At 33.1% G+C, this 22995-nt stretch overlaps 1 protein-coding gene across 4 annotated transcripts; it reads left to right on the plus strand.

Moving 5' to 3' along the window:
• The first annotated feature begins 3530 nt into the window (after window positions 1-3530).
• On the plus strand, window positions 3531-22686 carry LOC108906876 (nuclear factor NF-kappa-B p110 subunit). Of its 4 annotated transcripts, none has more exons than XM_018710309.2 (16): window positions 3531-3649; window positions 3751-3795; window positions 3890-4084; window positions 5053-5189; window positions 5602-5771; window positions 7078-7219; window positions 13306-13444; window positions 13519-13623; window positions 13710-13821; window positions 16618-17121; window positions 17181-17336; window positions 18448-18773; window positions 19063-19343; window positions 22045-22110; window positions 22165-22395; window positions 22484-22686. In XM_018710309.2, exons 3-16 carry the CDS (start codon window positions 3892-3894, stop codon window positions 22583-22585), a joined length of 2664 nt encoding a protein of 887 aa, XP_018565825.1. In that variant the 5' UTR covers window positions 3531-3649; window positions 3751-3795; window positions 3890-3891; the 3' UTR covers window positions 22586-22686. The 4 variants fall into 4 exon arrangements, with proteins under 4 accessions (XP_018565825.1, XP_018565826.1, XP_018565827.1 ...); XM_018710310.2 differs by having other exon boundaries at window positions 3756-3795; XM_018710311.2 differs by lacking the exon at window positions 3751-3795.
• Window positions 22687-22995: the final 309 nt, after the last annotated feature.

The raw sequence follows: 22995 nt of genomic DNA on the forward strand, positions 1-22995 counted from the left end.
GAGACAAAACGTCTGAAACTAGTCGGGCTGAGGCAGTACAATATTGGGGATAATGAAGGCTTGCAAAAAATGTAATAAAATTTCTAGGGTCGTATTTAAAAAAATGAAGTTGATGATGTTGAGTCCTGGAGAGACGAAACGTTACATATAAAAATTGATTATGCCATTCAATAGAGGGCAAAAAGTGGCCTTGATAAAGTGTTCTTCTTTTTAAAATATCACCTCAAACAAGGCTGAAATGAAACAAAAACGGATTTCCAAAATTTCGGCTTTTTTCAAATATTTCGAAAACTAATCATGTTAGCTTTGATTTTTTTAGAGGCATAATGTTAGTGCCCTAATTATGCAAGTTTGCCCCCATTTAAGCTAGTTCATACCTTTTACCGTTTCCGAGATACCTGTAGTGAAAAGCGAATTTGTAACAGCCTGTAGACATACAAGTTGAACCAATTTTTACAATGATCCCTTTGATAATCCATGGCCTACATAAATTTTGTTGCAATCAGCATCACTTATTGGAACCGCATAACGAATTTATAACTTTTCAAATGTTTATGTTTGTTTAAAAATTAAGAGGTCTTTTGAAATCCCCGAAATGGTAAAAATTTGAGAATTGATACTCCTGATTATAATTGTCAAAATATAAAAATATGGGCTCAATATTTTGAAGTTAGTAGGTCACTCTTTGTTAGCAAGTACAAAATAGTGTTTTACACTAGTAAACACCAACCCGTTCAGCAAAATAAAATTGCTGTAGTAATTTGCAAATAAAACACAAGTCTTTAATGCGGGTTTGCGAGAAAATTGAAAGAAAATTATAATGGCCACGCAATAACTTTGCAAGGAAACGTTAATTCAGCAAGTTTGTTCTAAACTTGTCCATAATCTTGCTACACTTTTCTTTACAAAGTTGTTACGACTATTAAATATTTTCTCAATAATATTCTAATATGCTTGCTTTGTACACTTTGCTGCAAAGTTAATTATGAAATTACTAGAAACTTTCTTTTAAATATTGTTATTTGCTTGCTGATAGTCTTATAATTGTAACTCTGTCTTTCCTTTGGTACAAAATAGGTATGCTTTATAACATTCAGTTTCTGTAATTATAATATTTCTAAATTGATTTATAACAAAATCATAACTACAAAAACATTTAAACATAAAGAGATAAATATTTCAGTCAGTTGGACTCTATACCTTTTTCGTTAAGAAGCAATCCGGTTTTTTATATGAAAATAATGTCACAACAGGGTAACCATTCAAATATTAATAAAAATTGATTATCAACAAACCTCTTTATTAAGTAAGTCTTCTCTGAAAAGGACCCCGCAACTATCCTTATGGAAAACCGGTCCCAGTCGAATGGTACGAAACTTTGCCGAATAATAGTCCTCAATGTGTCGATCAAAAAAGTCCATGAGACCTAGGTCTGAAAAACTACTGTTCTGAAGCTACAGCCTTTTGAAGTTATCGTATACACGTACTCGATGACCATCAAATTAAGTTTTCTGAAGATGCTTCAGCTATTTTCTGAAGACTAAGGAATGCTGCAGATATGCTGATGACGGATAAGTGTTCAGCATGCGTAAAAATATAAGATGTCGCTCAAGCAGTACGTGTCGCTATCGCTGTTCTTCAGTAGGTGCTTCACCGATTTTCTGAAGACTGAAGGATGATATATGGACCAGTTTTCCATAAGGATAGTTGCGGGTTCCTTTATTGTTAAAAGAAATTCAATCTTCCATATATTTTTCATGGAGAAGGTTTGATTTGCCACAGTGGATCAATTGCATCACACTTTTACTAAGTATCTATTAAGAATTTCCAATTGACCTTTACTGTATATAAATAACAAAGGGTAATTAATTGACAATAAAGTTAATGTTCAAATTATGTCGACAATGCTATCAATAGATAGTTCAGAAACACCATGTTACACTATGGTATTGCTGTAATTTTGGTACTGTTAAGTGTTTGGTAATTTATAAAAAAAAAATTATATCAACATTAGACTGAATTGTTTTGAAAAAAGTTACAGCAATATAAATAATTGTGTTTCACTGGAAGGTTTGTTTTTTGCAGCAAATTACCATATATGTTCCTCAAACTTTCTGCTTCTCGTTTCTTACATAAATTTTCTGTTTAAAAGCATTCATATGAAATTCAATATATTATACTTTGTAGGTTATATCTAAAACCCACACTTAAAACATGTCGATAGGTAGACTTCGACCAATCATCCGAATAGCTAATTAGCTAAATTGTTTCTCAGTTATTTCACCTACGGTATACTGATGAGAATTATTAGTTTGAAACTGATATTTGTTTGGTGGTTCCGCTAACAAGTGATCATAGCTATTTACGAGATATTTAAAGAATAATTAAATGCAGGACATAGGATAATACAGCTTATTTCTATTGTTTCTCAAAATAGAAGTTTATAAAAATTTACTCTTGAGTGCTCAGATTACTGAGTTATACTTTGTCCTGTAGTACCACAAGTTAATTTTTGTAAACCCTTCATTAATAAAAGTTTATTTCATCCAGTGCAATACATACATATTAGCAGGTCACTCTTTGCTAGTAGATATTAAGACGCAATAACATTTATTGTATCAATAAACAGGCTGTCACATTATTTATAATTTGCAAATTTTCTAATAACAAAGGAACATATTTTTAATTTTTTCTAAACCTTAAAAAACGATTACATACCTAGTTGAGTTTTTTTCATTTCACTAAAGAGTCAATTAACTAATTCACTAGCTTTGTATACAGTTACTAAAAGTGTCGAACAATTTTTTATTTCAATAAAAAATAAAATCCAAAACAATTATATTGAAATTTGCAAGTTGTTTTCTTTTACAATTAGTCAAATTTGACAATACCATTGAGTATATAATGGTAGAAGTAATAATTACATGTAATCAAAGATATTACTGATCCTCAAAAAAATATATATTATGTAATTAATGTAAGGGTTGTATTTAATAGTACATATTTATGTACCCATATGTGTACACGCAATAAGAGTCGACAGCGCAGTGTTTCAATTTTAGAGCAATTCCATCGTCTTAAATTATCTTATTATTTTTAGACTAAATCACTTTCTATATTTTCTGGGATTCCCGGATTTTTCTATTAGAGAACTTGCTGACTATTAATAATGACGTTTGTATTTTTCCCGCCGTTTCATAAATAACGAACGCAGACTAATCGTTACTATCAATAACGAACGCATTCCAAATGCTGGGAAAATACGTAGGTAAGTGGTTTCTATGAAATATTGTGGTAATGTATTAATATTACAGTTGATAAGGAAAAGGTGTACAACGCAATATTGTTGATAATTACGTTTCCCGAAAATATTTTTATCTATATGTTTTTTTATCAGTGGGTCAGAGATAAGAATAATATGGAACAACAAGCGACATATTTTGTATTTTTATTGCTTAAAAATCCCGCTTATCTTCCGAACTGCGCATGAGCGGAAAGGCGTCTTTTCAAGGGGATTTTTAGCACGTCCTCCCTTGCTGCCCTGACCCCTTCAGCAGTTACCAAACTACAGTGGGGAATAACCTATTCCAATTTAGTTGTGGAATGACGTTATTATTTCTTTGTTGTAAGCGGATTTAGTCACTTTTAGGTGAGTAACAGCCACAAACGCGTCTTGGCTAGTCGTTAAATTTTGAAAGGTAGTTGTACAATTAGTTTCTTTTTGCGTCTTATATGTGAAAATGCTTCTAGAACAGCTTTGTGAAAATCTTGCACTAGAGCCAGTTGAAAATAACAGTAAGTAAAAGTTGTAGGAGTTCTTAAACTTTATTTTTATTTGCATAGATATGTGGTAAAGTTGTGAGTTGGCTTTATTATTGTTTGTTTGTAGCCATGAATATCTATCCAAATGTATTAACTCCACCATCGAGCAATGAGGACTCACCCGTATATCACAACATGGACAATAATTCCATGAATTTCCATGCCCCTGACAATTATGATGCGCTGCCAGTTGCCACATTTGACATTCTTCCTCAAACACCAATGAAGGTCGACTCCAGTATGATGGTCGACAATCCCAACAGTAAGTAAATATAGTATTAGGAAGGTAGCCCCTTCTAGGAAATAAAACTCGGACAATTAACCATAGAGAAAATTTAGTTGTCGGCAAATTTATATCCCTACCTTTTACACGATTTCACATGTGTTGGTATTAGATTATGACGACCTTTGTTTTGCGAATTATCTGCCAATGTGTATGTATTTAGCCCTGATACATATTCGAGTATATCATATTTCTGTATCTCGGTGGTTCCCCCAATGCTGAATGCCCACGAACAACTGATCCTTATTCAAGGTCAGTGCTATAAATAGGGACTTTTTTTAGATTGCAGAGGCTGGGGTTTTATTTGAAACTTGGCTGTATAAAACACATCTCTGACACGAAAATATATTTGCTTTAAAGTAATTTTTTTTATTGCTTTTTACACTTAATTACAATGTTTCTTTTATGTACATATTATTTATGATACATATTCTGGTATTTGTGGTTTGTTGTTTATAATTTAATTTGGAAAATGTTTATAAACATTTTTTATTTCATATACCTGCCATAATAAATTTATATTGATGTGAATATTGATTATTTTATGTAACTAAATATGAACTGATGGGCTAACAATTTTGATAAGATGATATAAGTATTCTTGCCTTTTATAGATATTGTACCACAGGATGTGGATTCGAGTTCTATCAGGTGTTTACTTCCTACAAGTTATTTTTTATTTAGAGTATTTCTTTTAAATATTAAAATTAATATTGATCTCATAAGATTTAAAGTCGATTACTAAAAATGTTTAAGGAAAAAAAAAACTTTCTAATAAGTACTTTATCAGTATTTTAAATAAAAGTATTAATTTTTAACAAACATGATCAATAATTTAACGCATTATATCAGTAGTTCAGTTGGTAAGAAAAATTAGTAAATGATATTTCTCCATGCTTCAAACATATTCTATGATGACTGCAAAATTTTTTTTAATAATTTTTCAGATCCATCTCTCCATTTTGTGGAGCAGCCAACTGATAGATTCCGTTTCCGATACAAATCAGAAATGGCAGGCACTCACGGCAGTTTAACAGGCATCAAATCTGATAAGTCCAGAAAACAAACTTATCCCACAGTGGAGGTGAATAAGTTCATACATTTTTGTCTTTGCTTCCAGCGACAAATTGCCTTCAGTCAGACACTAAAAGAAATTGAATTAAAAGAGGTTAAAATGTTTTTGATTTAAAGCAGATAATAAAATTGAGTATTATTTCGCCAAAATTACAAGCAATTTGTATGTTTGGTTGCCTATAAATAGGTGCAAATATGTACCTTAGTTTCTTATTAAATGTAAAGATGGCACTAGCTGTATCATGTATAATTCATTCATTTTGCCTTATCGTCAAATTAGTTCTTGAAAATTTACAGTTAAAGAAATCAGTTAACGTAATTTGTAATTGAAATAGTTTTAAATTAGCATTTATTAACAATTTAAAATTAAACTTTGAGAAAACTTTGTCACTTGGGTGTCTTATAAAATGGATTTATTTTAGCTCCGAAATTTCGTGGGGCCTGTCATCATAAGGTGTTCCATTTACCAGCACAACGTTAAAGGTGAAGACTTCATGCCACATGCCCATAGGTTAATAATGAAAAGGGGAAAAGAGGAGCATGATGATCCACACGATTTAATTGTGGGGCCGGAAGATGGTTGGCGGGCTACGTAAGTGTTTATCGGGGTGTGTACTAATCTGAAAAACCAGGAGTACCTGGAATTATCAGGGAATTTTGTAGATTTTGTAGAATTCCAGAACTTTGAAAAAATTTGGGTTTTTCAACAAAACAATATGGCATCAAATAGTGAATAAACAGTCTAAGGTGATTAGAAAAAGATTGCAAAGTAGTAAATCTATAATCAAATCCTCAAGTAATTCTAGTATTTTTAAATTTCACATTTATCACGATTATTATCTATTTACTGACAATGCAACGAAATTGTGTAAAATAAATGTTATTGTTGGTATTGTTACCTTTTATACATGGGTAATCACATAGCAGTTTATCTCGATAACAGCCGGGTCATTTGCCAGAAATTAAGAGGGTATACGACACAAATATCAAAGTTACTGTTCTGTCAATAAAATACTCCCCCTAACTTTAGGATTCAAGATATATCCTTCCATACATTTCCATTATATGAATTAGCAAATATGTATCATTCTTCAACAACTAGCTAGTGTTACCTGAAATAAGTCGAGGCTCCTCCGGACGCCAACTTGTTAGCATCCCAACTACCGGGTGTGTGAGTCATACTATTATTATGCCAACTACTTTAACACCACCCAGTATGTATCAATAGAAGCTCAGGTAAGACCCCGTAGAACTTACAAGGCACACTTCGAAGGAACCACAGCCATTAAGACCGGGAACACGTGGTCGCCCTGGAGTTTTCATAAACAAACGAGTATGGCATATTACTACTTTTATTATTACAAATTCATGATTCATTAAACAAATGTATTCAAGCTAGCACACAACCAACCAATAATCAACCTTATTCGGGCATTGGCCAGGCACGACTCACAAAGAACACCCTCTCCTAGTTTCGGCATCCCGGGCTACATTTTGGTACTCGTAAATTACATTATCTCAAGAGCAAATAAACACTTGGCTTATGCATTCCCTGTGAACAGCTGAGGCTTGATTCAAAGCAACCATGATAGTTTTCATTACAAAATAAAATATATATTGTTTACTATTTTTGCAATACTTTAAAAATAAACAAGTGTTACAATTGCTGATTTACATATGATAGAGCTTACATTTTTGCCTGTAAAATTTTTCATACCTTCTTGGAAAACTTGGAAATACCAGGGAATTTCTTGGTTAAAATTTGGTACACACCCTGATTTATAATTTTTTTATTACATTACAACTGAATATTATTGTTTAAATATTTTTTAAAGCAGTTTTTTCTTTAGTTTGGGGGAAATACCTTTAGAAACTAATTTTTATTTTTTTGTTTCTAGGTTCCACGGAATGGGTATAATCCATACGGCAAAGAAAAATATTGTGTCCGAACTGATGCGGAAGAAAAAACAGTTAAAGATGGAGTACATCGCTAGGATGGAGCAGAGACCTAGAGAACTAACCACAGCCGAGAAGCTCGAGGTGAGTTTTTTTATCGGTTGCATTTCTATTTTCTAACACCGTAGTAGATGACCAAAAAATAAATTTTATTTTGATCATAATCCTTACAGTTACGCAACTAGTGATTGTTGATTTTCATACTGCTCTTTTAAAGTAATTTTTAAATCCACTTATTTTTCTTAACCAGAAAAAAGCAGTTTATAATATCTGCAGTATAATAAGATAAATATTGTAAAGTCAATAAACATTGGGAAAGTAGGGAGATAAGAGGTCTTTAATGTTTAGCTGAATAAACATAATTTGAGCCTGGCGGGTTTCATATAGGGTGGCTACAAAAAGTCTTCACTTGGGAAAATTGTGTCTAGTATATTTAACAAGAAAAGAAAAATTAAATGTATGTGTTTTTTGGTCATCTAGTTCTTTATGGGTAATTTTTTACTAATATAGACATAGACATTAGAAAAAAATATGTAGATTTTATTTCTATTAAGACTTTTTTTAAACAGTGCACATTTTGATTTTGTTTGTATCAGGAAAATGTCTGTCTGATATAAAGGGTTGCCTTAAATTGTCTTCCGATATTTTCAAGATGCATCATATATGAAAAAATTTGGATACTTTTTTTTGTATATCGTTGGGTTTTTGCCAAAGTATTGTAAGTAACATTTTTGGCCAAAACTAAACTCTTCCGATAATTTTAAGTAACAGGTCTAAATGGATGATTTGCCAAACTATCGTAGGTGTTTCAAAAATATTTGTTGAGAAAAAACGGTTTTATTGTTATCGTAAATCCACTTATTTTATTCAAGATTCAGCTAAAATATCGTAAGACGCGTTGTTATTTAGAAAAACTATCGGCAGAGTATCGCATGTACAATCACGTGATGTTGCTTATGATAGTAATTTTACTACTTACGTTACTTTTAGTGTGTTATTGTGTTCCAGTCTAATACCACTAGTAAGTTCGTTTTATAAAAAATGTAAACCATATTCGGTATTAGTCCCCAAACTATTGAAACCTATCTAGATTAATTAATTCAAACCTACTAAAAAACAATCATTCTGATTTATGAAACCAACTTAATTCTTTAGAAAACTCTAATAAATTAACTGTAAGACAAGTTTTCGTCTCGTGCTAGCTGAGAAAAATGTCGTTAATCATTAGTATTTGTCGATGAAAACGATATTTCAATTGTAACGGATCTAATTATAACTGAGAAAAATGACAATTCAGTACTTATAGGAGTTTAATAAAAAAAATTATTTGAAGAACTTAGTTTATTTTTTCTAGCAGATTATCTAGTAATTTTAAAACAGTAAAATGAACGAACAATAAGAATCATAAATTTTTTTAACTATAATCGAGTAATTACAGTTTACATTTTTAACACAATAACTGCCTATTATTACCAACAAACTATGTACATTGTAAATAAATCGGTGTGAGTGAAAGCTGAATTAATCCATCCAGTGAAATTATTGAGTACATTTTCAGTGAATATTAGGCATTTTGATAACACATCAGCCACACAAAACAAAGTTATCTGTACTTTTCATGCGACATATGTTATCCATAGTATTTTTGCCTCCTGATCGGTGTCAGAATTGAGCTATCACATCACAGGAATTTCCTAACCTCAAAAAACAGGTCAAAAATAGCAAAAATTCACGAAAAGGTGTTAGGAAAAATACAAAAATATTTTTTTCTATATTCAAATGTTCATGTATATGGTTAAGATCCCGCCGAACGTGAATCCGCGGTCAGAATTGATGGTTCTTTTTCTAACCCCAAAAAAACGGGTCAATTAAGGTAAGATATCACGAATTTTCAAAAAATAACAGATTCGCGCCAAAGAGCGACTGAAAAAAAGCCTAATTTTTCGCCCCTTTATGAGACCTCGTAAATTTACTCCAAATGTGTGCCAAAAGATAGTCTATGATGAGACTTGAATCGTCTATAAGTTTTAGCTTGAGGCTACATTTCGTTTTCGAGTTTCGGTTGATTAGAGTTGTCATTTTTACATGGATTGTTGGATCGAGGTTACACCGCTAAAAAAAAATCGCTTGTACTTCACATGTGGCATATGTATTCCGAAGTACTTTTTCGCGCTGAGCACGAATTTGCTATTAGAATTGCTTCATCACCCTTCGGTCTTCATGAAATTACTGAAAAGCTTCAGAAAAATGAAGAATTTCGAAGATAGGTTAGGAATTTGTGATTAATACACATTTTTTTTTCATGGTTTCGTTATTAATCCCTCAACTAAGCTTGAATCTGACGTGATACAGGTCAACCAACTACTGAATTGAAATTAGAGACTTACATACTTCCTTCAAATTGGCGATATATCTTGCTCATATAACATAGTAAACTAACAGTCCAAGATTAATTCTTTGACTTCCAAATGACCTGTAGTCATAGAGATTAACGAACCTTTGATTTTAAATCAGCGACTTTGAAAACCCTATAACAATCCATGTAAAAATGACAACTTTATTCAACCATAATTTGAAAACAAAATGCAGCCTCAAGCTAAAACTTCTAGACGATTCAAGTCTCATCATAGACTATCTTTTGGCACACATTTGGAGTAAATTATGAGGTCTCACAAAGGGGCAAAAATTTCGGTCCCTCTTTGGTATATGGGGGTTTTCAGGGTCGCTGATCACGGATCCGAGGTCAATTTTGCAAAATTCAAGATGGCGGATCCAAGATGGACAACCAAATTTTCAAAAAATAACATTCGCTCCAAATTGGGTATTCGGGGGTTTTCTGGGTCACTGATCACGAATCCGATATCAGATTAACAAATTCGTTTTTTAAAATTTAATCAATTACCCATGTACTTTAAGAAGATTAAAACATGATTGGGTACTCAGGATATAAAGTAAACAAAAATATTACAAAATGAATTTCGCAATTCTGACCTCAAATTCGTAGTCAGCGACCCCGAAAACACCCGTATACCAAATTTGGCGCGAATATTATTTTTTGAAAATTTGTTGGCCATCTTGGATCCGCCATCTTGAATACTACGGATAACATATGTCGCATGAAAAGTACAGACAACTTTTTTTGTGTGTGGCTGTGTAATTTTACACATTTATGATAAAATTTGAACTGAAACTGTCAATCGGGTGGACAGAAATTGATACATTATTGAGTGAAAATAAGTCCAGTTTTTCTTACAGTGTATCTTAAGTCGATGACTTATGTTATTTTTTTGTGCAAAATTTAATCCAAAGTATTGTAAGGCTATAAACAAACAACTTAAAACCGGACTTTCAGGTGAAAATCATTAATGTTTTTGAATTTAGTGCTCTAATAAAGCCCTAAAAACAACCTCAGGACAAACTTACAGTTTAAGACTAACATGAAAAGAAATTATGCAATGTCCTGTAAATCTTAGGTTATGTTGTTTGCAATACTCTGGCAGAAAGCAATCGATATCTTATTGATGTTTTAAACTTTCAATGAGTGTAATGGACATTGATAAACTTATAATTACACTACAAATTCACTCTCAACTTTGAATTTCTCGAAAACATCTTAATTTATTGAAATTAAACAGTAATAGTCTACATATCATTTTTTAATAATGAAAATCAGCCTTTTACCCTATCTAAAAAAATGTCCACTTATGCAACATGTGAAATTTGAATAATACAGTATGTTTCATTTGTTTCACATAAATAATTCACTTAAATAAATATAATTTGTAATTTTAGATTTTATAACTCATTTTCTGTTGTTACAACTAAACCCTCTAATTTTTCAGTAATAATAAGATATCTGGTATCGTCCCCAACCTAAACTGCTTCAACTTTAAACATTACTGTAACACTGTGTAAATTAGTGCCCAAACGAAATGACTAAAATTATCTACTGAATTTGTGGCATTTTTTTCCAAAACACCTTGTAGCGTCTACCACCCCCTTAAAGTTTCTCCATTATTTTGAACTACTATCCATCTTTCATCCTGAAAATGTTAGGAGACAATTATGTAAATAAATGGGAACATATTTTTCTAACAAATCCTTCTTTACCATCAATGACATTTAATTTATTTAATATTTATTTTTGTTGTAAAAACGATTTTTAAATGTCCCTGATGGTAATTGTAGCCATGAAAATGCTTACCTGACTTAGTATTAAACGGTGAACAGATTTCCTTACTTATTTGAGCCGCCTTGTATAGCAAAAAGGTGCTTTAATGTTGGTTAGCTTGATCTTTGTTTATGCAACTAAACAAGCATGAAATTATATTTGTTGTTGCATATTATGAATCATATAAATTGTACCTTCAAAACCAAACATCAAAAATCACATAATCACAATCATCACATCGCAGAGCGACGTCGACACGACAATATCAAATATTGCATTTGCGTTGGTCTGTTTGTGGTACCTATATGTTGGTTTCGCGTATTTTAATATAATGGTGTATTTCTTTTGTTGTAAGTTGCATGTGTATTTTTTCATAATGAAATTAGTAAAAATTCAATGCAAATTATGGGACTCTGAACAGAGTTTGTTTCTAACCTACAAAAACAGCATATTTTGGTTAAGTTGTACTTATTTTAGACAATCTTGTCTTGGAGTTTGAGGATTATAGTGGTATTTGGTTTATTTGTGGATTGTGGCTACATTATTTTAAGCACATTTTATTTAACCTTGATTTGCAACATTGTTGCACTATCAGTTACATTCATACTATAAAGTTATTTGTTCCTAGAACTATTTACATTTCCAGTTTTGGTGTTGGGTGAGTCAGTAACATTATTTATTTAAGTAAACTTGGCCAAAAGGTCCAATTGGTGTATTTGATTATAAAATAAGTTCATCAAAAATTGCTTTAATGGTTATCATGATTAGTCATAAGTTGCTTTGGATTTGCATAAAATCTTCAATTTCTCACCTCAGTTACAGATTTTTATAGAAATTTTGTTATTTTCTCCTCGGTTGAATGACAAATTCTAACTACTGTTTATCCAACCAAAATCTCCATTATGATTTTAAATTTTGTGATTCATAGGATACCGGTTGTTCAAGCATTATCAAGTTAATCGTAAAGTCAATAATTTTATCCATGGACATTTTTGCTCAATTGAAATAACACCTGATATTAAAAGATTATTTCTTGAACTAGGTTATTTATTAACTTAAAAGATGTTTTTCCAAGAATTTATAAAGATTACAGTAAAGTGAATCATTTAATTATTATATCATTTCTTTTAAGACAGTGGTGACAAATCTTAGTATGACGTAAGCAATACAAAATTCTAATACATTATTATGTAAAATCTATTTGATAACTGCATTTTTACTACTTCTGTGATAAATGATAATAGATCTTTCGTTCTTAGAAAACATTTATAAATAATTTTTTGGACATCTTATCACTTTTATGTGCTTCAGCATTGCAGACGCTAGGTCTTATCTTGTTTACACCTTGCTGTTCCTGGAATATGTTTGTAGATCTCATTGTAGTAGCAAGCTCTTAATAAATAAGGTTTGCAAATATCGGTATTATTTTATTTGTTTTGTTAAATTAAAAAAAAGAACAAGACCAATATTAGAACCCCATATCTGCAATAATAGTAATAATAATCTGGTATTTTGTGCTTAGGATTGGCCATAATGAGTTTAAATAGTTGTCTAGCTCTCTGCGACTTGTACAGGTAGGTATTAATTATCTTGAACATATCATGTATGAATAATTATGAGAAATAAAGCTGTTCTAAAATAACATAGTTATCTTTATCATTAATTTATTATAGCTTACAGGGTGAATTACTTAATAAAATTTGTGATTTTACTAAAATAATTTTTAAATATTGGGATGTTTTAACATTATTTTATCGGAATGACTTCTTTGAAAAGACCATGTATTCAGTGTTTTTCATTTTACAGTTCTTTGGGCTTGTTTGTAAATATGACCTTTGCAAACGCTCTCAGGGAGAGAGAAGAAGAAGGTATGCATTTTCATGTGTGTTTGCTCGGTAGATTGTAAATACGTGCGGATATCTCTTGTGTAAGGAAGCAATGTTCCGTCGGGGAGCTATCTGAACGTGTTTAATTTGCACTATTTCTTATGACGTTTCAGATTAAAGGATTGGCGGAGGCAGAAAGCAAATCTATTAATCTGAATATCGTTTGTTTGAGGTTCGATGCCTTTGTAAAAAGGAACGATATATTGTTCCCTATTTGTGCACCTATTTATTCTTCCGGAATAAACAATCTGAGTGAGTATTATTCTTGTTGATTGTAATCGTTCATGGACGTGTTTTTTACTGGTGTTCTTTTTACTTTCCTAAAGAGAGTGCCCTCACAGGTGAGCTGCGGATCGTGAGGCTAGACCACTGCACCAGTCCCGCCAAGGGTAATAAAGAAATCTTCATCTTAGTGGAGAGGGTCACCAAAAGTAAGTTTCCATGCAGTTGCTCAATTAATAAATAAAAAGTAAAGTCTAGTGCCCCCGTATTTACAGAATTGTTTTTTTATTTCTAGAAAACATCAAGGTTAGATTCTTCGAGCAAGACGAAAAAGGCGACGAAATATGGTCGGAGTACGGAAAGTTCAACGATATGGACGTGCACCATCAGTATGCTATAGTATTCAAGTAAGTACCTTTTTTCAAAAGTCAGTAACAGTTTGTAGGGAGTGGACCAATTTCGACTTAGGAGGTAGAAATCATATTTTTATTCGTTTAGCAAGATTTTTGCGACATTTTTATTATTAGTCGGTTTCAAATTAATTCATCAAATAATTACATATAATGTAATTTTGAATGAGGGGTAATATTTATATGAAGCTACCTTTGACCTTTAGATATATGTTCGTTATTGCAAATTCTTTATGCAACATAATTTTCATACAGCGGCACTGGATAGGCTATAATTCGTGTTGGCCACGAGCACGTACCCAGTTGGCATGCATTTTCGTGAAATCTCATCTTTCTTGATTCTTTATACATATTTTTACATAAAGTCACACAGAAATTTAACGATGATGAGACGACACGCTATGTCGTAACTAAATACGGAAATAAATTACTATGATATTGTTTACGTACACTTTACAAGACATTTCACTCACTTAAATTTTACAAAATTAAACTTTATGAAATAAAGCACTGCACTATACAAATTTTATTCTATTCGATTCAGTAAAAACTAATACTTTGCACAAAAGATCGCAGGGTTATGTACCTTATTACAAATAGTTTTTCAAAAATCAATAAAATTATAATAAACGTAATAAAATCAAAGGGTGCCATTTTTGGATATTCTTGTTTCACCTTGTTATATCACATGAGGTGGATTGACGTTGTGTAGTTTACTTAAACTAGGAGGCTTGAAATGAAAAACTTTAAACTTGTCTGTCTTTTCTTTGAAAATTGCATACGCAATGTTGAAATGTATCTCATTATTACGGAATTCTTTTAATTTTGATAAGTGATTCTCCTTTTAGAAAATGTTGCGTCAGTTAATTTATTCTGCGAAATTTGGAATACAACAACGGTTTGTTAAAAAATCATCATAAAGGTATTCAAGAAAAAAATTAAATTTTTGTCCAACAACAATTGTTTTAATCCATAGGCGGAGCCTAAAGTTTGTTGATCATTTAAAAAATCCTCCCCATCCGAAATGAAATCAAAAAGTTTCTTTCTATAAGTTTTGACCATAAAAACAGCTCTAGATGAAAAATTCCAACGAGTGGGAGCATTACTTGGAATCCTGTGTTACATTATTTTATTCAATACGTTAGATCTTTTGGTAGATTTGGACAAAAATGACGAAAATCCGGAAAGATTTGAAAAAAATTCTCACTTTATTGCAGTTGCAAGCTTTACTTAAAACTAAATTTAATTTATGTGCGTAACAATGATTAAAATAAGCTTGAGGAGCTATGTCTTATTTTTCATTGAAGTTCATTAACATGACCTGACATAACCACGGCACTATCATAGGTTTGAGCAATTAATTTATTTTTGAAGTCAAATTATCCAAATTCGTTAATTAATAATTTAAACTTAAACTATCTGCATCTCTCCAATTTGTTATGTCCAAAAATTTAACAAATCTTTCAATAACTTCTCCATGCACTACGTATCTAAAAATTACCAATAATTGAGACTTACAGGTAACATCAACTCATCATCAACATCATCTTTAACGGTTGATTTAAAATCTAAAATCTAAAAAAAAGTATCTAAAATTTTCATTCAAAATATTGTTAAAATTAAAATTTTTAAAAATCGTTTGTGGTATCAATTTTTCATGGTAACTACTTATGAAAAAAATACATGGACTTAATTTTTATGATCAAGTGGAAAATATCTACATTCACGAACCTTCTCCTTATAATGTATTTCTGTTTTGTGAACAGAATTTAAAGCGTTTACAATATTCTGCATATTCTACATTTCAAATTGAATGCACGATGAAATATGTTCTTGCGATCTTTCGTGTCTCTCAGGCATTTTATTCTTCGTCGAAAATTGAAATCTACTGTATCCAATAACTGCTGATTGTTTCTAATGAATGTGAATGTGCATTTATCCGATTGCACAATTTTGCTCAAGACACAACTGGAGAAGAATACACAAATTCTTTTTAATGTTCCCCAAAGAAAAAAGTCACATTTGTTGAGGTCTGGTGATCGTAGAGGCCAAACTTGTGGACAATTGTTTCCTCTTCCAATCCATTTATTTGGATACTGGTGGTTTAAAAGACCTTATACCACGGAAAATTTTAATATACAAAAAAATAATACAAAAATAGTGCCGACTGAAAAGAAAATTAAATTAAAATTACTTAATACAAATTTTTTTGCATGTGTGTGTGCAATAGTTATTAAATAAAAAGTACGAAAGAATGTTAATATAGATTTTTATTGAACTTTAAATTATAATAAAAATTGGTTTTTCGATATTTACATTACTTTTTAAGGGGTCAAATAGGCCACTTAAGAAAATGATGGCGCTTCCGGGCCAGCACAATAACTTCGCCAAAAATGATCCAATCTGCAAAAAAAATTTTTTTTTTCAAAAATGAAGAATTTACAGTGCTTCAAACTTTAATGTGCTATTTTTGGCCAAAATATTGTCTATTCAAAAAATTAAAAAAGCCTCTTGTCAAATTATAGAGAAAACAATCATCTAGATTTTAAATAAAAAAAAGTTCAAAAAACCCCTTTATGGAAATAAACACTTCACAAACAAAAAAGATTCGAATTGAGATAAGAGGAAAGGTTTTCATCGTTCCATTCTCAAAGATCAAGAAATTAAAAATCTTAACTACATTTGCACCCTAAAATTTTCAAAATTTACCAGCTCTATTCGGTACATCCAACTTTTTTAAAATGCAATTTAATTTTTAACCCATTCCTTACATCTGCCTTTCTTATTAATCAGGACACCAAAGTACAAAGACGAGAACATAAAGGACAAAGTAAAAGTATTTATAGAACTAGTGAGACCATCCGATATGGCGAGATCGGAGCCTCGCGAATTCACCTACGTACCGTCCAGCATCAAACCGGGTAGCAAGAGACCCAGGCACGACTTCAGTTCTTCGAGTTACGACAGCTCGTCGAGCTACAACAGCAACGATCTGCCGTTGGACGTGAGCAACCTTAACATCCAAAATACATTAAACGTAGTCACCCCGAATCCTGTAAATAATATCAATTTTAACAACTTGGTAAACAACACCGTTAACAGTTGGGACACGAACAAGCTATTGTCGAGCGAGGAGCTGATGGTAGCGGTGAACAACATCGATTCAAACGAATTGCAGAGGTTATTTGCTCAATTCGGACCCGAGTACGCGTCGTGCCTTAATTCCGTGGTAGTAGATGCGCCGGTTGCGGAGAGGAAGATTGGGAAGGTTCGCGTCGCCTTGGCTCAGACATTGATGTAAGTTACTCGTCGTTTGTGCAACTGTAGGGAAGTTCTTATAAAAATGCAATTTGCAGGCCCAGAAGTGCCATAAAGTTGGAGGTGTCCCAGGAAGACAAGCAAATGGCGAACAGGGTATATGAGGAGTTGAAGAGTTTTGTGAAGATCAATCCGAAAACTCACATCGCTAAAAAGATGCTGCATCATTATTTGGGCGCGGATCATAGAACCAAGTAAGTGTTGTACTGATTGTTGAAAAAAATTTGCTCCTGCGTTTCATACAGACTTAGAAAAATTGGGAAATGTTTATATAGGGTTATCCAAAAGTCCCGGTACGGCAGAAAAACTTTCGAAGAAAGCATTTTGGAAAAAATGTTTCGGACAAAAGTGTAAGGATTTTTCCTGCTCTTTCCAAATCCGCAGTAAACAATATGGGTTTCTATTTAAAAAACTTGACCTGATGACCTTGTAGGTCAAAGTCAAGGTCAAATCCAAGGTCACCATCAGATAGCCAAGGAAAAAATTCTTACACTTTTGTCAGGAACATTTTTTCCCAAAATGCATTTTTCAAAAGTTCTGCCGTACCGGGACTTTTGGAAGTCGACCCACATTTGATGATTGTCAAAGTCATGCTTAAGACCATCTTTGGACATAAAATTTCCTGCTCTTTCCAAATCCGCTATAAAAAATAGGAGTTCCCATTTAAAAAACTACTTGACCTTCAAATGACCTTAAGGTCAAAGTCAAGGTCAAATCCAAGGTCACCATTTGTCTAAAACATTCTTCCCAAAATGCTTTCTACGAAAGTTTTTCTGCCGTACCGGGACTTTTGGATAACCCTGTAGTTTATAATTTCAGTAAGTTTTTAAATTCGATTTGATAAAAGTTTGAAGAAATAATGTATTGGATAAAAAATGACCGCACTAATGAGTTTAATGGAATACCAGTAAGTTAATACAAAATTACTTCTGTTATTTCCCGATTTTTTTATTTTGTGGAAAGAGAACACCGGATTTAATTTTTTTAGAATTCAAGTTTAAAGAAAAATTAAACACGCAAAAAAAAAACTAAAATTGAATACTTGCGAATGTTTTGAACGATCTTAAAAACCTAAAACTGATATGAAGGCATTTTAAAAGGTCGCTTTATCGGATTTACACAATTTTAAAAAAATTGGCACCTAAAAATTTCATACCAGCTCATTCTTATGATCGGATTCATATGTATTAAAAAAATAATAGACCTTCGGTTGTTTTTTTACCAAGTTAATGACGTGTGTACTTATAAACCAGATCCGAACACCCTTGTACGTAAAGATCTTCCATATTCGTATTTTTTTTTCAGCGCCCTTCACGTCTTTGTGAGCCAGAACAACCCCGAGGCCGCCGCCTTTTTCCTGAAATTGCTCATAATGTACCAGGAGCTGCAGCTTATCAACAGGAGGAATAGTTATTGCCAGACGCCCCTACAGTTGGCGGTGCTCTGTCACAACGCCCTGCTCGTCGAGTACCTGATGAGGAGCACTGCTAGAGTGAAAGAGACGGGCGATAGGGGCAACACGGCCTTGCACAATGCTGTCGAGGAGAACGCTTCCGTTAAAATACTGGAGACGCTGCTGCAGGACAGGGAGTACGAGAAGGTGTCGGATTTCATCGACGAAGTGAATAACGGTAAGATCAAATTTATTTGTCACTTTCTTGGTGTTGTCATAAAAAGCTTCGTTTCTCTTTTAATCCACAAACTAGACCTGGAGTTTGCGTTTTAAGTTGACTTTCATGGGGACAGAATCGCGGTGGTGTCGTGTGTTCCCCAAGGTTCTCACTTGGGGCCACTCTTCTTTAACGTCTTTCTGAATGATATTCACGAGCGCTCCCATTTTTAATTTTTATTGTTTGCATACATAAATGAATAAATACATCGAATAAAGCAAAGTTATAAAATGCTTTCTTGAACTTTCAGATGGCAATACCGCCCTCATGATCGCCGTTGAAAACAAGAATCTGTCCGCCGTGAAAATGTTGTGTATGAAAGGCGCGAACATAAACCAGTACAGCGACAAGAATGGTTTTACTGCGCTGCGCCTCGCCATCGAAAAACAGCACCTCGACATCTTGAAGTACATCCTGAGCATACCGCACTTGGACCCCAAAATACTAGATTTCAACGACACCTCTCCTTTAGCCGCCGCCTTCCACAGGAACTGCTCCAAGGAGATCACGGAGGTGATCGAGAAATACATGGTAAGTTCGATTATTTGAGAAAAAAATCATATAACGTGTTTTTAGTATACTTTGTTCCCTGCGCAGAGCAATGTTGACAGAGACGAGGAGTTTCCTTCTTCATTTTTTAGGTGAAATTAAAATTGTTTTATCTAAACATCGATCTAAACAAACACAGTCACAGTACAATTACAAATTAATACATTTCTCCACCAAACACAAGTAACGCCCTAACAATACAGCCACACGTTTTCCGTCCATCTCAACTGACGCGATAAAAGTTTGTTTTTGCTATACCACATCATTTCCATTCAAACACTTGTGGTCTAGTATGCTTTGTTTATGTAATTACCGCGGGCGCAAGAAGCCCTTGCTCCTTAATTGCTAAAGTTGTACAATGCCAACATACCAAACTATAACTTTTGGTTTTAAATTATTTGTGATTTAGTCGTATGAATTCTCGGTTTAAGAGGGCTCTATAGCAAATAGGCAACCCAGCAATACCTTTTATAGATTTTATCACACAGTTTTGTCTAAATATGAATTGATGCACAAATAACAGACTTTCCTCCATTATAATGCAGATTTTCTATAAAATTGACTTAGTTTGACACTCACATAACTTTTTGCGAAAAGAGGCGTACAGTATTATCAAAGGCTTTCCTCACCAGCCGCGTCCGCGTCCATTATCCAAGCGTCTTATTCTGAAGGCAATTCCTTAGCATCTTCTAATAGAAATTTCCTCTTTAAAATGAGTCGCCAAAAATATAATTTTTTCGGTGTGAGAGAGGTACCCGAAGTACATCCGTTGTTTAGACAGAGATGCAGACAAATGTCGGTGAAGACGTCAAAATGAATTTTCTCTTTTAAAGCGTTTTCCTGGTCAATTGGACTATGGCGGGTCGTTATTTTGCCGTTAGGCACCATTTTTGATTTTTTAGAGACACTAATTTGGCGATAAAACTTGATTTGAACTTTTTCAATTTTCTATTTACATTCGCGGAGACCCAAGGTTTCAAATAGTCCGTGTAGGTTCCACCCAGTGTTAGATCGCAGTAGCTCATTTTGAAAACTCGCGACTGTGAAGCCGAAGGTCCAGGCTTCGAATCGCGGGTGGGTCGCATTTTTGCTTTTCTTTATTTGAAAAATGTTATATATTATTTACTAACCCACAGAGAATGCACTGCGGAGCTCGAGGGCCGAAAGCCCGAGAGAATGGTCAAGTCCGTGTCAGTGGACTTACCTACCTTTCTAGTATTCAGATAAATTGTGTAATAATAGTACATTGTGTAATGAGTGGGGAAAAGTTGCCAATAGCGCCACGCGGACGCAGTTGACGCACGAGCGAAGTGAGTGCGGAAAGCGCCCTAGTGGCGCTATGGCAACTTTTCCGAACGAGTTGCACACATACTATTTTCTATCACAAGTGCGAGTCGTTATGGGACCTATAGCATGGAAATTGCTAGATAGTACAACAGCGTGATGTTATTTTCATAGCGCCACGCTCCAGCGAGCTCGCGTGATAGAAAATCTATAAAAATGTATTGCTGTTTGCCTATTTTTTGTGGAACCCTCTTAACGATAATGTTTATCCTGAATTTTTTCATTTTTGGGAAATTTTAATGAATACCTGGAATAGAATAAAAAACAAAATTCAATAGCAAAAATCATTAATTTTAATTTATTGAGCACAATTATGCTGCAGGAATCCTTATATTTATGGTTATTATTTTTTTTAAACAACGCTAACCAATTGAAAGTAGTTTTTTTTGTCAGTTTTGTTATTAATGAATGTACACGCAAGTTTTTGTTGTTACATGCTAATTTATAAACTAACACAAATAAGTTTGCATCCGAGATAACTCCGCTAACAAATGTGCATTGAACAAGGCAAGGAAAATACTCCCATCCTAAATCGACTTGCGTCTTATTCTTTCTAGCTGAATGCGTTTTTTCTCAATCTAGCATGGCTCTGCTTGTGCCATAAAAGCAAACTTATGCCCGGTCTGTAAATAAATTTTTTTTTTAATATTTCGATATATCCAGTTTCTAACAATTCTGAATATTGTTCTACTGCTTCACATATCCAAATTGACGTTCATTTTATGTACTACCATAAGGCAGCAATGAACGCCAACGATCATTGCGAAAATTCAATACATTAAATTTAATGAAAACGTTTTGTAAGTTAACCAGCATTCTATGAAGTTTGGTGTTACAAATTGCTTGCATTAAATTCAGTGTATTAAATTATGATCGCCAGTGTTCGTCACTGCCTCAAAAACCAAGTTCAGGTGTTCTTCACTAAAATCCACGTAAAATGTGGATCGAAATATTGTTTACCAACAATGATCTGTGAGCTTTGAACATCAGTTGATTTACAAAATGCTTAAATTTAATTAGCCTCGCTAGCGATGTGAAAATAATTATTTTCCCCACTTGCACGCATATGACATGAAAATAAACGCCTAAGCTGGAAACTGATACATTGATTGATTGGCAGCATTGGTTATCTCTCTTTTTATACATGATAAGCAGATGCAAAATGAACAGCACATTACAATTTTGATTTATTTATGAGACGTACTGCCTACTATTTTGGAACTCTGGGCACGGCATTCATTATTTTTTCTCTATTTGCTAAAACTATTCCGTAAACAAATCTCTTCAGAAAATATTCATCGTCTTCAAAACCGTCGCTTATATTGTGTTTCCGTTCCAGGCGGATCATAATCTGGAAGTGGATATCAAGGAGGAAATGGAAGATGATTCGGACGAAGAGATGGAGGTAGTAACTTTTTTTGGTGTTAACTTATCGCGAACTACATTTTATTTTGTTTAGGAGGATTCCGACATTAAATCGGAGCCGCTCACACCTCAGGAACTGGAGGAACTTTATAAGAACGTGCACAGCTTCACCCCCGCTTGTCTGGACGAGGTTTCAGCGTTATTAAACGAGAGTGGGAAGTGGGAAGACCTTGCAGAGTTGCTGGACGTTACTTCGCTGTTGAGGTGCGGACTGATTTCCCCGACGCCCAATGTTAGCAAAAATCTGCTCACTTTCGCAGTCGAGGTACGGTTTCGCTATTTTAGAGATTATAAAATATTTGCTGCGTTTGCTTGCGATTGTAAAACTAATCATTGTTTATTTTTTTTTTTAGACGCATAATGATACTCTTTGGGAAATAAGGAATTTCTTGGAAAACTTGGACGAACTCCAAGCGGTGGAAAAAATAGATCGGATGGTGAGAGAACAGCAGTGAGTGGTTACAGATAGTACATATAAAGTTATTAGTTTTTTTTAACATTTTGTAAATATTTTTTATCGTTAAGTGTCTTAAATATTGTAATATGTAGTTTTATTATAATATATATTGTTATGAAATCGGAAGTTTTCATTTTATTGGTAGGGATATACAGGGTGCCTCAATTAATAGGTGTATAGGCCTTTAACACGGTAAGTAGAGTAAATGAAGTTAAAAATATCTTTTACGAAATGTACCCTATAACTACTTAGAATTCTAAATCGTAAATCAAAATTTTTTTTATAGCTTTCAATTTTTCCGTTCCACTCTTTTTTTAATAGTAATTGTCTAATGAATATTTAAACTTTAATGTCTTAGTTTAATTTTTAATTAGTAGAATATTTATAAGTATATTATACAGGGTGTCC

The sequence above is a fragment of the Anoplophora glabripennis genome, unplaced genomic scaffold (genome assembly GCF_000390285.2).
Source record: "Anoplophora glabripennis isolate ALB-LARVAE unplaced genomic scaffold, Agla_2.0 scaffold144, whole genome shotgun sequence".
NCBI classification, from domain to species: Eukaryota; Metazoa; Arthropoda; class Insecta; order Coleoptera; family Cerambycidae; genus Anoplophora; species Anoplophora glabripennis.

Excerpts from the sequence above, each read along its gene's own strand:
- LOC108906876 (XM_018710307.1), top strand. The coding sequence starts at position 3,741 with ATGCTTCTAGAACAGCTTTGTGAAAATCTTGCACTAGAGCCAGTTGAA. Across the intron at positions 13,624-13,709 it reads AGTGGAGAGGGTCACCAAAA|AAAACATCAAGGTTAGATTC; the intron begins GTAAGTTTCCAT and ends TTTTATTTCTAG. Across the intron at positions 17,122-17,180 it reads GCCTTGGCTCAGACATTGAT|GCCCAGAAGTGCCATAAAGT; the intron begins GTAAGTTACTCG and ends TGCAATTTGCAG.